The 17,048-nt window shown below is 45.5% G+C and overlaps 1 protein-coding gene across 3 annotated transcripts in view; it reads left to right on the top strand.

The window, feature by feature from the left end:
* c8h10orf90 (chromosome 8 C10orf90 homolog) overlaps positions 1-17,048 on the top strand; it is a 223,571-nt gene that overhangs the window by 196,763 nt on the left and 9,760 nt on the right. For all 3 annotated transcript variants that reach the window (XM_085994674.1, XM_085994675.1, XM_085994673.1), the window contains 2 exons: positions 2,068-2,272; positions 10,392-10,455. In XM_085994674.1, the coding sequence (XP_085850800.1) occupies positions 2,068-2,272; positions 10,392-10,455 (269 nt within the window). The remainder of the gene's footprint in view (positions 1-2,067; positions 2,273-10,391; positions 10,456-17,048) is intronic.

The raw sequence follows: 17,048 nt of genomic DNA, 5'->3' as shown, positions 1-17,048 counted from the left end.
TTAGCTGGATGGCCTTCTTACGATTATAAATATTTTAAACTGTAGAACTAAAAAGAAAATCCATAAATATTGGATTATCTTGAATAAAGGCAGAAAATATTGCAAATGCACAGCAGCTGCTGGAAGAGAAAAAAAGTTAATTTCACCCCATCATCTTTCTCTTTCAAATGCTGACTAACCTGTTGTGTATTTATAACTAAACTTTAGGCACCACACTTTAGGAAGGATGTCAAGGCCTTGGAGAGGGTGCAGACGAGATTTACTAGAATGATACCAGGGATGAGTTATGTGGAGGGACTGGAGAAGCTGGGGTTGTTCTCCTTAGAGCAGAGAAGGTTAAGAGGAGATCTGATTGAGGTGCTGAAAATCTTGAGTGGTTTTGATAGAGTAAATAAGGAGAAATTGTTTCCAGTGGCAGAAGGATCAATAACCAGAGGAGACAGATTTAAGGTAAAAACAGAAAATGCTGGAAATACTCAGCAGGTCAGGCAGTATCTGTGGAGAGAGAAACAGAGCTAACGTTACAGGTCGATAACCCTTCGTCAGATGCTGCCTGACCTGCTGAGTGTTTTCAGCATTTTCTGTTTTTATTTCAGATTTCCAGCATCCGCAGTATTTTGCTTTGGTACAGATTTAAGGTGATTGGCAAAAGAACCAGAGGCGACATGAGGAAATATTTTTTTACACAGCGAGTTGCTCTGATCAGAAATGCACTGCCCGAAAGGGTGGTGGAAGCAGATTCTACCAAAGACCCGGCACAGGCAATGTTCCCTCTAATTTTTTTTTGGGTGCCCATGTAAAAGCCGGTGAGCTGGCTGCACGAGAGTTCCAGAGCGCTGCGCAGCCACGTGGGAACATTAACGGGAACATTGGGCACAGGCATGATGGGCTGAATGGCCTCCTTCTGTGCTGTATCATTCTATGATTCAGTGAATATAAATTAACCTGTTGTGTATTTATAACTAATAGAAATTAACCTGTTGTGCATTTCCACAGCTTTCTAAATAGATATTGTTACAATTGGTGTTACTGGTTAAGTTGCAATACAGTAGATGTTTAGGCCATTTTGGGGGGATTTCTGTGGCTCTTCCACCAAAGTTACAGCAGACAAGTAGGAGAATCCCCCGTGGAGTATTGGTGTCCTGTGTAATGAAGCAGAAAGATGCAATGTTTTGTTAATAATTCTTCACTAAGGTAAATTTGTGATATTATCCAGAATAGCTGGGTGTGATGGTGCAGTGGTTATGGTCCTGGATTAGCAACCCAGAGGTTGTGAATTCACGATCCCACCATGGTGAGTTATGAAATTAAATTCAATAAATTTGGGAATTTGTGTGTAATTTATAATTTGATGTAAAACCCCAGCTGGTTCATTAATGTCCCACCACCCCTACCCTACTCTAGTCCACACTATATTTGGTTGACTCTTAATGCCCTCTGAATATGGCCTTGCCAGTGTTGCCTGCATCGTGGGAGTCATTTTATTAAAATGATTTGGGAGAGACACCTAATGGTTACAGAATGGCATTGCAGGAAAACTGAAGGGAAAGAAAATAACTTACCGAATGTGTGGGGAAATGGTGAGGAATGCTGTTATTAATGGAATGAAAATAATATTATGGAGTCGGTATTATGCATGCAAGTAGAGAGAAATAATTTCACTTGTAATTTATGGCAAGAAAGTGATGTTCCAACTAACCAGAATGTGTTGGCAATAGATATAAGAAACTGCACAGAAAGCAATGTGAGAGAAGTATGGATACAGGATTGAGTAATTAAATGAAAGAACTGTCTTCACCATTTAATTTTAGTTCATCTGTAATGGAGGGTGCTACTGCCCTGTAACTTTAACCTCAATTTAAGTTATGGTCTGAATGAAAGCATACAAACTTCTATCCAGCCATTATGTGGATGTTAGAATCCTTTTAAATGATCCACCCATTTGTCCTTTACTATATGTAGAGCAGATGTTGTCACAAGAAAACCTTTATCGATTCAGTAGTGTATGACACTGCTACGTGCAAATCATAATGTAATTATATTACTCCTGTTTTCCTTTGTCACCAGGAGGCACTGGAGATGTATAAGCCAGATTTTATCTCTCGATCACAAAAGCGTATACAACAGCTTAAAGTTAAGGCAAAGCAGAGGAGAGTCCAGCCGCCCGAGCCGATGAAGCAACAAAGGAAAAGAATGGGACCACCAGTACAAAACACGCCAGTACCTTCTCCAATTAAAAAACGACAATGCACCGTACCACATCCTCTGAGTGGTAGGTTCTTTCTCATTTCAAACCAGACTCACGTGTTACAGGGAAAAAGCAGAATATTGTATTTGCAAAAGTGGGTCAAGCTTAGATAGTCTCCTTACTTGAGCAAAAATCATTTCATGCTGAGAGGTTTGGTTTGTTTGATTTTTAAATTGTCTCTCAACCTCATTTGGTTTTCTCTGTAGGGTAACATTTTCCCTAAAGTTTCCTGTGTAACTGACAATTTAGATAGAGCACTTAAGTTTGATGTAATAGTTGTACTAATCTATAGCTAGCAGTGCACTGCAGACATCCAGCAATACTTATATATGGAAATGATTCCATTTGGTAGGGTGTGTGAGTGCCTTCATGAGGTAGGTCATCAGTAGCTAGGCCAACATTTTTTTGAAGGATTTTGGAAATGTTATTTTAGACACACCCAATCGAATGAAATCCAAAATGGGATTTGCTTTCAGGTCTATTCCATGCCACGTAGTGGCTTATTAACTTATCATAGCTGAAAGTATTGCAGACAGTCTATAATAAAATCTGACAATCCTTTCTGATTGTGAGTCATAGTAAGTGCGTGTACTTCGGTGCAATACAATAAAAAAAATGATATGCAAAGTAAGTGTTTGGTACCTGCATTGTGTCTGTGGGATCAGTGCCCTGTGAGATTTGCATTTTCACAAGTTAGGAATTGGCAACCCCATCAAATCTTCAGGGGTTGGTCTCGTTTTAAATTCATTGCAAGTTCCCCACCAGGATTGAGTCTGTTGAAAGGGGCGGATTGCGGGGGGGAGCGGGTGACAGGGAATCCAGCACAGCTGCAGCTCGTAAAAGAGCTGCAGCTTCCATGAAAAGAGGAGGTCATTTTGTTGGCAACAGGAGTATCATAGGCATCAAGTGAACCATAACAGCAAACGTGCATCATTGGAAAGCAACAGCACAATCCTCACAAAGAACTCCAGCATTCAATAATGCAAGTGTGGAGCTGATCCTTCAAGAAGTGGGCCACCGGAAGCTTGCCCTGTTTGCCACTTAAGGGCATACCTCCCAGAGCAATAGGTGGCCCCAAGGATCAACATGATACCTAATCTTCAGTGAAACTGGGAGCAGATAAGGAACAGGTTTGCCAGCTTCATAAAATTGGCCGAGGTAAAGCTACCCAGCTTTTATTTCTACAAACTAGATGGGTAAAATCTGCATGGCACAGAGTTCCCTCTCTTACTGTTAAACTTTGACTGAGGCTCATTGCAAAGTAAAACAGTGTAGTAACTCTTATCCAACTCCATATGTATGCCCATACTGCAGGGGGCTAACTTCCCAGCTGTTATTACACTAACATTTGTAAAGGTGAGCCCATAAACCAAGCTTTCAACAAATCCTAGCTGTATGATGAATGTTTATGTACTCACACATGCTGGGATGCAGCATGAGTAATTGGGTGTCATTATATGTGCTCCCTTCAGACTTGCAAATCTGCTTGTCGGGCAAATGAGCACACAACAGATGATTTGATGGCACGCTTGTGCCCATGCTAGGAGGAATTTTGGTTTAAGGGTTAAAAATATTTTTTTTGCTCCCTTGATTGAGTTGTGTTGGGAAATGTGACCTACTATTTGTCCAGTTGGCTTCTCAGCTTTACTCTGCTGCTGTGTTAGGCAGAAATATGCTTTCTCCTGGGCTGAAGTCCATTTCTCCGCTCACTTTTGGGATTTACTGTGACCTCCATCTTCGCCACCACTTCCTACTTTCTTTAATATTCATTCTGGGGGATATGGGTGTCGCCAGCAAGGCCAGTGTTTATTGCCCAATCCTAGTTGATCTTCAGAAGGTGGTGGTGGGCTGTCTTCTTGAACCGCTGCAGTCCGTGTGGTGAATGTACTCCCACAGTGCTGTTATGTAGGGAGTTCCAGAATTTTGACCCAGCGACAATGAAGGAACGGCAATATATGTCCAAGTCAGGATGGTGTGTGACTTGGAGGGAAACTTGGAGGTGGTGGTGTTCCCATGTGCCTGCTGCCCTTGTATTCTCTGCTGGACTGCCTCTGTTTCAGTACCTGGTCTGCTTCTGTGGGAAGTTTTTGCTCTACTCTGAGCTAGTTCTGATCTTTCTTTGCTGATTCCCATCCAGCTCTGGAATCTGCTCCCTTGCTGATGAACGATGTCTCCTTTGTTGATTTCTGCTTGCCTCGCCTGGCAGCTGGCTCCACTCATCCTTCAGAACTCCTCCGTTAGCCTTCACAGGGTTGGACCGGCTCGCAGTGCCTGATTTATGTTCACAAATTTAAATGGGAGGAAAACTAAGGTCCGTACTCCTGTGAATTCCTGACCATTCTTCACCAGCAGCACCCAATCAAGGAATCAGCCCTGTTGTACATACAAAAGCTGTTATTATATATCTTTTGCACCATAAAGATTTGAAAATAAATTATTAAAATTCCACACGCAAAGTTCATCTCACCTGGGCTGTCACCAGATAGCACTAAGTGGAGGCTTGGTGCTTCCCCAGTATTGAGTGAGTGCTGCACTGTTGAAGTGCCACCTTCTGGATGAGACATTAAACCAAGGTCCTGCCTTGGCAGTATTCAAAGAAGAGCAGGTGTGTTTGCCCAGTGAGCTGGTCAATATTCTTCCCTCAAGCAACACCTGAAACTGATTATCTAGTCAATTTTCTCATCGCTGTTTATGGGAACTTCTTGCATGTATATTGGCTGCCACACATTACAACTGTGACTGCACTTCATTAGTACTTCATAGCCTGTGAAGTACTTTGGGATGTTCTGAGGTTATGAAAGGTGCTTTATAAATGCAAGCGCTTTCTTTCTTAAATTTATAGGGAGCACAGGAGTGTAGTGAATTCAGAGGAGAGAGGGTAAGGCGAGTTGAAATGGAGATTGAAATCACCGAGGCTAAGGAATCATACAGTGCAGAGGCTGAGGAAGGAAAGGAGGAAGAATATCTCGGTGAGAAAATCAGGTGGTGATTGGGGGTGGGTGGAGAAGGTAGAGAAGGAGGATTTTAAAGGAGAGGCCAGAGGGGTGGTATTAGATGAGGTGCTCTAAGGAGTAGAAGGGACAAGAGGAGTAGAGGGAGAGACCAAGGTTTGGTAATTTGGCGATAAGGGCCACACCGCCACCACAGCGATTTGGGCGGGCAGCTGGTGGAAAGAATAGTACTGCAGTTTTGTTAGTTTATACCTTCTGCAAAATGGGAGTATTGACGTTAGTCTGTGAACATGTTCCACCTGAACGTGTTGAGAAAAAAATCACAATTTACCAGACTAAACAACTTGCATTGAATAAGATTTTAATTTGCTGATTCATTGGCAAAAGCCTGCAAGTAGGCCACTGCCTGCCCTCTCAAATAGTCATCTATTTTGAACATAGGGGAAAAAGAGGGGAAAATACAGATAAAACAAACGTTTATGTATTACATTTCAAATTATTTCCTCAAAAAAAAACCACTTTGAACCTGAGTGGTTTCTGCAGTTTTTCTTCAACAATTCCTCTTCCACTCGACTAATTACACCTTTAGACAGAGATTGTTTAGTCTGGTAAATTGTCACTTTTATCAAAATCTTCAGATGGAGCTTGTTCAGAAACTCTCATTTCAAGGTTCCAATTTAGCAGAACTTCAAAGCAAGAAACAAATCTGCAACCATTGTTTGCTATGAAGAAACTACAATTACAGGAGTCCTGGAAGAGGATAAATCAATAAAGTTATGATGATTTTTCATTGCAAAAAGTTGCATTCATAAAGAATCAGAATAAATAAGTAAACAGTTTTGGTGCAGATTAACCAATATGTACTGTGCAGAGCAGAACTGAATCCAAACTAAATTCAGTATTTGTGAAATGACAACAGCAGGGATGTCAGCTCTGATTCAAGAATAATCCACACTTTGAACAAATGGCCTAACAGAATATGAAAAAAAACCTACAAAATGTTCAACATTTAAGCAATCTTGTTTCTTGTCATTCTGTAAGCTGTCGTGTACAGCTGAACATTACACCATAGAAAGCCACCATGGTTGGCATCTCGGCTTCTGTTTGCAAACTATTTGGTTACTGGTTTCATCCAGGATTCGAACCAAACATTCATTACTTAAACCCGAATCTTGTTAAAAAAAGAACAGCTTCCCTACAGAAAAGTAACGATGACAGCAGAAGTCTACAGTCCAGAGTTACCACAAAGGATGTACTGTATTTCATTTAACATTTCAATGACCTACGCCCTATACTTAGATGCTCACCATATACAATTTTTAACTTGTGCAGATTGTAAAATTTAGGACCGCATTTTACTGGCAATGTGCAGCAGCATACCAAGATATCTCATAAAATTAAAAGTGCTGAATAAAGTAGAATTGCTGGAATAAAACCATTTGGGGAATCTGATAAATTGAAAGGTACTCGTTCTATCTTGCATTGCAAGATATGTACTCTCTGGCAATTTCTGACCTCCAGCACAGCTGCCCTTTTCAAAAACTCATTACATTCTAGCATTGTCACACATCTGGGAACCTCTGTACCAATATCAAATGTGAAAGCAAATAGATTGAGTCCACTGTGAGTTTTACATTAGACATAAGTTTGTTAATCATAAATATAAGTCTCCTAAAAAAAAACACATTTAAGACTGTCTACGTCAATGCTTAATGTAAAATAACTTCCAGCAGATTTTCAGGATATTTTTTGTAGTTGTGGTAATTGTAAATGCTTTTTGAAAATGTAGCAAAAAAACCCAGATATTTCAAAATGTTAGTCAGGTACTGGGGCAATGGAATTACGCTTGGCCTTGTTAAAGGGGAGAATGGATCAAGAAAATTATGCAAATGAGTTCACATTTTAGTAGCGTAATTTCAAGACAACGCAAACTAAAGTGTGGACCTGGTAGCACAGTGCCTTGTCTATCCTACTTGTTATAGGTTTTAATTTTTTTTTAAGTAAAATTAATATCCAGGTAAGAATAAAATCTTGTCCTTAATGGAGCAGTTGATCATGAGCCGGGCATGAGAACCGACAGCCACATGAAAAAGAAAAATGGTGGGAAACAGAAAACACATGCACATCATTCCATCATAGCCCTCAGGTTTCAAGTGAAATAATGGGCTGGATTCTTCCCCACGATCTCACCCGAAATAGGGCAAGATAACGGTGTAGATTGATGGAAAATTCAGACGGTGAGACCTTTCACTGAGTCACCGGCTGACCTGCATTTCCCTCCCCCTGCTCCTGATAGGACTGTTGCTGGCTGCTATGTCCCTATATGGCACATGTAAAGTGGAGGGGGGGTGCAGGGTCCAAGTCCCTGGCAGATTTTCCTTGCCTCCATCTGTTACTGCCACTTTTCAGAGACACCATGAAGAAGGTGGTGGTAGGACACAGGAAGCAGTGGTATTGGTCTTGAGGCCAGCCAATGGGAAGAGAAGGCCTCTTCCTCCATTGCTGCTCCCTGTGCCAAGGTTTACAAGGCAGCCAACTGTGCAGATCTTTGGGACACTTCTACCCCTTTAACTCCCTGGCCACCTCTTCTAGTGCTACAGTAGCAGCCTCACTCCAACACCACAAAGATTTCATGACTGAGCAGTAGTGGGTCCTCTCTTGGAGTGGGAAATGCTGCTAGGAGTCCACCATGTATACCTGATGACCCCTGATCCAGGGAACTGGATTGGGGTTACAGCAGTGTCGGAGGAGCGTGTGGGAATCCCACCTCACCAAAACACAGATTCTGCCTTTGATGCCTTCATTCTGCTATGACCATGTCAACCCAGACCATGGGAGGAGAATCTGATGATAAAATACAATGCTTTTTAATACACATATATGAAGATTAAATCATCATGGGGAAATCATTAGTTATAGAGCTATAATATAAAACTGAAGTTGTTGAAGACTTTAGCAGAACAGGGTTGTCAGCATTTGATCAGGAGGAATATTACCAATGAAAACACATGGAAGATTTAGAGTTCAATAAATTCTAGGACACTGAAGTGCAATCACTAGATGGCTGAAGTGTATAATTGATTAGGGCTGACATAGCTATGGGTTGAGGTTGGGCTGCCAGTTCTAAGATTGGTGATGGGATAGCACCATTTCAAAATGTATTGCTTCACTGGTCGATTCACTCATATCAAACTGACAGCAATTTTACTAAAGCTCCTTTCAACATATTATTGCCTGTTTGATTTATGATTTAATTTTTTGTTTTTAGAATCTACTTTATTTGTAGTCTCTGTTTTCCTGTTTTAATGTTCTTCTACAAACTGTTTGCTTTTGTGCAACCTTATTCACTTCAGACAGTGAGACAGCCTGGCTACAGATGCCTCCATGATTGTTATCATTTCGATTGTATAAATTGATCAATAGGAGATACCCTCGTTTGATCAAGCATATTCGTCTCCATTTGTTTTCTCCCCAGCGACAGATTGCCTATCCATTGTGAATCAATCTATCCATAATCCTAGTCAGATAATCAGGAAAAGTCTTCCACAATGGCTCAGAAACTTAAGTGCCTCTGTTGACTTATTCAACAGATTCTGCCTTTGATGCCTTGATTGTCACCAAGTAACTCAGTCTCCCATCCCTGCTATTCCCCCAGTATAGAGATTAACTCCTTGCGCATAGCTCACCTAGTTATTTGTTGCCAGGTCTGCCTTGACCATGTCAACCCAAACCATGAGGATGAATTTCTTCAATATCTCCAGCATTTTAGTGGCACTGGAACAGTGTTAGCAATTTTTCTAGCAGGTAAACTTTGGGGTAGCCGTTTCTAGCATTGTCTGACTTTAAACGACTTCCCCTTAGTTTCCTTGTGTTTCTAGAGCCATTCCATGATGCACCCACCAAGTCGCCACTAGCCTAATTTAAACGGGGCTGCCTGTTAGAAGGTGGCACTTTGGATGGGGATTTCCTGGACTTATCCCACTAATGCACTCGGGGCAAATTACACCTATTTCAGTGAGGCACAGTGTCAGAATCAGCTGTTAAAAGCAGAAGTGAGGATTCTGGCAGAGAAGAGCCTGCAGCTCTTTTTATTGAACATCTTTGAAGATAGGAAGCAATTTTAAAAGCGTTTATTTCACATTCTGCCTACAAACTCCTGTACTTGCTTCAGACTACTTCTTGGCGGGATGGAACGCCTGCAGATTTTCAATTCCCACAGCCCCCCCACTCCCCCAATATCAGAGCAGGTATGGCATTCTTTATGGGCACCTATTCTTGTGCTTCGTTTAGGTGCCACCTGAGAGCCAGGATTGCGGGAAGTGGTTGGCTCCCCATGCTGCACAGACGGTTTATAGGAATATGATGACCCTTGTCTCATGGCAGCTGGTTCCTTGCATTGAGCTGCTGCTGGCTGCATCTCAGGAGGATGTTCCTAGGGAGCCTGGTCTTGGCTACAGTGGTCCACCGTCCTGAGGTACACCAGCATCACGCAGCTGGGTGGCTTAGTCCTCTGCATCCTCTTCACCATCATCTTCCTCCTCCTGTGCCACCCGTTGCAGTGTTGGATCTGCCAGAAGGGAGGGGAGAAAGCAAGAATAGATGAGCATCAAACTCTTAGGATTGATCAGGTGGAAGGTTGTGGCTATGTGGAGCTTCACCAGGATGCCAGGGCAACAGTGCTATGCTCAGTCAGTAACCTGGCACCTGCAAGATGGCTGCATGCATCATTGCATTTGATTCAAAATCTACATCTTCATTGACAAATCCCTTCATTGCCTCACCTCTGCTGCTTCCTTCAGCCCAGCCATATGCATCAGTCCTCAAGCTTTGGTCTCCTGTATATCATGCTCCTACCTCTGCTTCATCATTGATGACAATAACCTCAGTCAACTCGACCGCATTCCCTGGAATTCCCTCCCTAAAGCCCTCTGCCTTGTTCTTTCTCTCCTAACCTTTAAAAGACTCCTCAACCATGCTTACTGTCATTGCACCTTGAAACTTTCGCTATGTTAAAGGCGCTATATAAATAGAAGTTGTTGAGTGACAGGGACCCTTGGGTTTTAAACCAATTATCTGCTTGAAGGCAGGCAGAAACTGCACAGTTCCATTTTTCAAATTATACTCCATTATAGTGTAAAATCTGATGTATTGGGCATTTTCTCATGCATAAGTCTCTTTATTAACTTTTATAGATAATCTATTTAAACCAAGGGAGAGGATGATTCCAGAGAAAGAAATGCAGATGAGATCCAAAAGGTAATGTGAGGTCGTTTTTAAAAGATTTTTAGATATTGCAAAGACATCTTGAACACAAAATCCTTGCTCAAGCTACCCATTCGGCTTCACAATGGGGTAAACCTTCAGAGATTCTGCTCCTGGCAAAGGGTTTTGCTCGACAGGAGCACAGATTGGAACTGGGAACTCAGACTTTGCAGCCATTAATTTTAGTGATTGAAATTTCTGATTTCCTCAATAAAATTAATTGCTAGAAAATGAGAAACGCTGTGACTTGGGTGTGCTGACCTCTGCTCTCAGTCTCTAATTGACGGTCCTATCGAGCAAAACTCTGTGCCGGGAGTGGAGTCTACACAAATTTACCCCAAGAGTTGTTTTTTGCTAAGCAAATCTAAATATAAGAAATAATCAATAGTCTTGCATTATTTTGTTGGGGGGGGCGCGGGTCAGCGGGCTCGATCGGTGGCGGGTTCGTGTGGGAAAATGTTTTCTTTTACAACGGCTCGGGACCCCGCTGTCAACCCACCGCCACACGCCTTTACCAAATGCCGGGTCTGTCAGCGCTGTGCAGACCCGACACGCAGCGGCGGGGGAGGCAATTAAAAACATTAATGGCTTGTTTACAGCCACTTAACAATGGTTTTTTTTCCAGCTTTTTGAATGTGACTGGTTTCCCGCTGTGCCTAGACCTCGTCTGTGAAACTGAGGTGGAAGGTCACTGGCCATTGTTTCAGCTGATGAGTTGACAGCTTCAAATGTCAAGTCAAAGCTCCTAGCTGATTGAGAAATGTTCCTTTAGCCACTAGCTTCTCTAAAGTGCATTTCTACTACAGAATCAGAATGCAGCAAGTCTTTACACAAGTCTTCATCCAGCCTGACCTCATTACCTCTTCCACCATTGACAGATCGCTTCTGTCATCTCTACTCCACCTGCCATCTATTCCATCAGCATCAGTACACTTTATACTCTCTCACCTTGGTCTTCAGAATCCCACCACGATCAGCCCCAACACCAGCAGCACCAGGCACACCAGCAGCACCAACAACAACACCAACCTTCTCCGCAATCAACTGATGCTGCACAGGACACAGAGCATCAGCACCTGACCACATTGCTGCCTGGGAGGCCAGGGATGGCCTCACCATGGCCAGATTTACTTCGCTTGATGCTGTACACCCTGCCTGCCACATGATATGCCAGGTTGGCACCACCCCACATCAACACCATAAAGCATTCCTACAATGCCCAAGCCATTCCTTTCACACTCATCACCATTGCAGGGGAGTACCGTTATGTCTCACCATTCACTGCAACTCACTAAGCCACTTCCAAAGATGCACACAAAATCTGTCCAAGAACACAAAGTGTTGAAAATAAAGGTTTCAATGTTTGACAGCACATTAACAAAAACAGAAACATTAACATTGGATAAAACACCTAAGTGCCTACCCTTGTGTGTTGTTAGTTGGTATGATTGCGTTAGGATGAGGGTGAGTGTGAGGGGTGGCTAATGAGATGGGGATGTGATAATAGAGATAGAGAGGGATGGGTGGAGGTGCAAGGTAAGTTGGTGTGAGTAAGGATGTGCAGGAGTAGGGTAGGGAAGGCAAGTGGCCTCATAAGAACATAAGAACATAAGAAATAGGAGCAGGAGTAGGCCAATCGGCCCCTCGAGCCTGCTCCACCATTCAATAGGATCATGGCTGATCTGATCCTAACCTCAAATCTACTATCACTCTACATCCCACCCGAACCCATGTGATCCTCTGTAATGTGCAACCAGCTGTGTTGATCTCCTAGGGAGGTCGTCTCCGCCCATGGGAAGGGAAGAGGACCTCCCTGCATGCTGTGACTCCCTCCATAAGCATATGGAGGGATTCATGGGAGAACCTGGGTGCAGCCATGCACCTCTGTGCAGTGCTTGTCAGTGTTTGCAGCACCTCAATACTGTAGAACACTGACATCACAAATGTCAAAGTAAATTTGCGTATGGTCCCTTTAAGGAAACCGGCCAATGACGCGGCATCAAATGACAGCATCAGACCCGCTCCCTTCAATTGGCTGGGAAACTCGCTGGGCGGGCTTAACAAGCCCAATCAGGGGAAATTCATTCTACACAGAGGGCCGGCAGCGAAGCCGGGACCCACCACTGACGTCGCCCGCCACGGACCCGCGGAGGTTGGTAAAATCCAGCCCATAGTCTCCCAAACCTTAAACAATCAAATCCAGCACATGTACACCATTACATTCTGCAGATTGAGCATAGATGGTTTATTTTTTGAAACTTATGATGAATAATAAGTAATCGTTCACAATCATGCACAGCAATGACAGTACATGTCTTATTTTGGTGGGAAACTGTTCATTCCTTTTTCTTCTTTAAACAATGTATTGTGGAGGAGCCACAAGAGACTCAGTGTACTTTAGTATAATCCCCTTAATTGTATTATAGTGCAGCCGGGGACTGCACCTTTAAACTGATTGTTACCTTTACAGTGTGTGTTTGCCTTTACCCTGCATGGTGACGTCATGACACCGATCACGTGACCGCCAGTGGCGCAAAGAACGTGGGGACGTCATGACGTCAGCTTAGAGAACTTTCCAGCAGCCTTCGACTACCTGGCATCTTGAACGAACGTGTTTTGATTTCCTCCTTGTAACATCCAGCAAACTTCGTTGTTATTAAATTCCAGTCTTTTAATCCATCGAGTTGAGCTGAATTATTTAGTTAGGAACCTCCGTTCCTACATTGGTGACCCCGATCTCGTCGAACAAACTTCGAAGAGAATTCAACATGAGCACAAATGCCGTCGCCCTCAAATTGTCTCAGTTCTGGGAGCAGCAACCAGAAGCTTGGTTCCTACAGACGGAAGCACAGTTCCACCTGCGGGAGATCGTAGCGGATTCGACCCGTTATTTTTACATGGTCTCCGCTCTCGACAGTGCCACGGCCTCGAGGGTCGTCAGCCTACTGAGCAGTCCACCAGACGAGGGCAAGCATGAGGCTCTCAAAGCTCGTTTACTGCAAATATTTGGCCTTAACAAATCAGAGCGCGCACGCAGGCTCATTGCCATGCCAGGCATCAGGGACTCAAAGCCTTTGAAATGAATGAGCCAAATGCTCACCCTACTTGGTTCGGAAGACCAATGTTTTTTATTCCGAGAACTTTTCCTCTGCCAGCTACCTGACGCGGTGCAGACAGCTTTGGCCAGCTCTGAGATCACCGACTGTGTTAAACTCGCGGCAGAGGCAGACAAAATTTTTACAGTCTCACAGCAGTGCTGTGCAGCCACGAGGCGCCCTTCTCCTGCGCGTGCGGAGCCCAGCCCTCCTCCAGCAGGCTGGTGCACGTACCACGCCCGTTTTGGCAACAAAGCTCGATGCTGCAAGCCTCCCTGCAGTTTCTCCCCCCAAAAAAATCCTTCAGCAAGCCATCGCCCTTCGAAAAGGACGACAAGCCCTGAAAAGCACGTTCAATTTACCATGGCGGTCGGTTCAACGGGGAAATTACTTTATGTTACGGATTCCACAACGGGGAGGCGATTCCTCTGCGACACTGGGTCCCAGTGCAGCATTTTGCCAGCTTCCAGGCTGGATCTACAATCCGGCGGCCGCGGCCCTACACTCGAGGCAGCCAATGGCGCGGTGATTCGCACTTTTGGGAAACGGACGGTTACCGTTACTTTCGGCGGTCAGCAGTTCCTCTGGCAATTTATCACTGCCACAGTGTCACAGGCCATACTAGGAGCCGACTTCTTTTGTGCAAATCGTTTTCTAGTCGACGTCAAAAACTGTTGCCTTATTCACGCGTCCACTTACCACGCGGTGCCCTGCCACCGCAGCACCGCCGTGTCCTGGTCGGTTGCCTGTGCGTTACCAGTTCAAGATGGGTTTACACGCCTACTCAGCGAGTTTCCAGAGCTCACCCGGCCTACCTTCTCGGCAGCAGTCACGAAACATGGTGTGGCACACCATATCACCACGAATGGATCACCAGTTTACGCCCGGGCGCGCAGGTTAGAACCCAGCAAACTCGCGGCGGCTAAAGCCGAATTCCAAACAATGGAGCGCCTCGGGATCGTCCAACGCTCCGACAGTCCTTGGTCCTCTCCATTGCATATCGTCCCCAAACCAGGTGGAGGGTGGCGGCCTTGCGGTGACTACAGACGACTAAACGATGCCACGACTCCTGACAGGTATCCCATACCTCATATCCAGGATTTCTCAGCACATTTGGCTGGAAACTCAATATTTTCAAAGGTGGATCTCGTCCGCGGGTATCACCAGGTCCCGGTGCACCCCCAAGATGTTCCCAAGACGGCAGTCATCACACCTTTTGGCCTTTTCGAATTTCTCAGAATGCCTTTCGGGTTAAAAAATGCAGCGCAGGCTTTCCAGCGGCTCATGGACTCTGTTTTACGGGATTTGCCTTTCCTTTTCATATATCTGGATGATATACTCGTCGCTAGCAAGAACCCCAAGGAACACTTGTTACATCTACGCCAGCTCTTCACTCGGTTAAGCCAGCATGGCCTCATTGTCAACCCGGCCAAATGCCAATTCAGTCTCACCAGCATCGATTTCCTGGGGCACAGGATAACATCGGACGGCGCCGTTCCACTAGCCACCAAGGTCGAGGCTGTTACAGCTTTTCCACGTCCCCTCGCTGTTAAGTCCTTGCAGGAATTCCTGGGGATGGTTAATTTTTACCATTGTTTTGTCCCCAAGGCAGCGCAGTTGATGCAACCGCTGTATGAAGCACTGAAAGGGAAATCTGGCAAAGACCTCATCAACTGGACTCCCCAGATGGACCAGGCCTTCCTGGATACCAAAGCAGCACTGGCAGATGCAACCATGCTGGCACACCCTATTCCAGGTGCAACCATCGCTCTCATGACAGATGCTTCGGACTACGCCATTGGAGCGGTGCAGGAGCAGTGGGTAGACGGGACTTGGCAGCCGCTGGCCTTTTTCAGCCGCCAACTACGCAAGAACGAACGCAAGTACAGCACGTTCGATAGGGAGTTGCTCACCCTGTTTTTGGCTATTCGACATTTTCGCTTTCTGCTAGAAGGACGCCCGTTCACCGCGTTTGTGGACCACAAACCACTCACATTTGCCATGGCCAAAACGTCTGAACCTTGGTCAGCGCGGCAACAGCGCCACCTCACCTTCATTTCGGAATTCACCACCGATCTACGACATGTCTCGGGCAAGGACAATCTCGTGGCCGATTGCCTCTCCCGCGCTCCTGTCCTGGCAGTTAACCTGGGCGTCGATTTCGCTGGCTTAGCGGAAGAGCAGTTGGCTGACCCCGAAGTTCAAGCGTACCGGACCACGCCTTCCAGTTGGCAAGTCGCTGGCGTTCAGTTCCACTCAGCAGGAACCACCCTTTTGTGCGACACGTCCATGGGAGTGCCTCGTCCCATAGAGCCGGTCGAGTGGCGCAAGAAAGTCTTTCGGGCGATACACGGGTTGTCACACCCAGGGATGCGAGCTTCGCAACATCTCATGTCCCGCAAGTTCGTGTGGAAGGGCATGCACTTAGATGTCCGAGATTGGACAAACAATTGTATTGATTGTCAAAAAGCGAAAGTCAACCGGCATGTTAAAGCCCCTTTGGCTGAGTTTCCAGTGCCAGAGCGATGGTTTGACCACGTGCACGTGGATCTAGTGGGTCCTCTCCCCGGTTCACGGGGTTTCATGCATCTGCTCACAATAGTGGACCGCACCACCAGGTGGCCAGAGGCGATTCCGTTGGTCGCTACCAGTACAGCTGATATTGCCAGGGCATTCCTGTCGTCGTGGGTGGCTTGCTTCGGCGTCCCATCCGACATATCATCGGACCGAGGTCCACAATTCACTTCCGAATTATGGAACGCCGTTGCACACGGCTTAGGTACCAAGCTACACCCTACCACCGCCTACCATCCGCAGGCGAATGGCCTGTGTGAAAGGTTCCATCGGTCGCTTAAGGCATCTCTTCGTGCCAGCCTGCGCGGATCCAACTGGGTAGACAGATTGCCTTGGGTGATGCTAGGGCTAAGGATGGCTCCCAAGGAAGACCTTCAGTCTTCATCAGCTGAGTTAGTTTACGGGCAAACCTTGAGGGTCCCTGGTGACTTCCTGCCTCCGCATACAGAACCGTGGTCTGCAACTCAGCAGCTTATCCAGCATCGCGAGGCGGCCAAGAACTTCCTGCCCATTCCGACCTCGCATCATGGCTTACAGAGGCCTCACGTTCCTGCAGACCTCATGTCCGCCGATTATGTCTTCATCAGGCACGATGCGCACAGAGACCCACTTAAACCACCATACGCCGGCCCATTTCGTGTCATATCTGCCGGTGAGAAATATTTCACCGTCGACGTAGGCGGCAGACCGGACACCGTCTCCATCGACCGTCTGAAAGCCGTTCACCTCGATCGCACTGAAACAATAGTGCCTGCCCAGCCACCTCGCCAAGGACGACCGCCGTTGCACGCCGATTCATCATTACAACAGCCAGCCGTTGAACCGCCTACAGATGCCTCATCGTCATTTTCGCAGTCAGACACTGCGTTCGCCGCACTTGACACGCCGCAACAACCACAGCCAGGCTCCATGCTTTCT

This window comes from Somniosus microcephalus, chromosome 8 (assembly GCF_052327205.1).
Source record: "Somniosus microcephalus isolate GS21.2 chromosome 8, FLI_Smic_1.0, whole genome shotgun sequence".
NCBI lineage: Eukaryota > Metazoa > Chordata > Chondrichthyes > Squaliformes > Somniosidae > Somniosus > Somniosus microcephalus.
The sequence above is the reverse complement of the archived record's forward strand: the minus strand, read 5'-3'. Positions and strand labels throughout refer to the sequence as shown.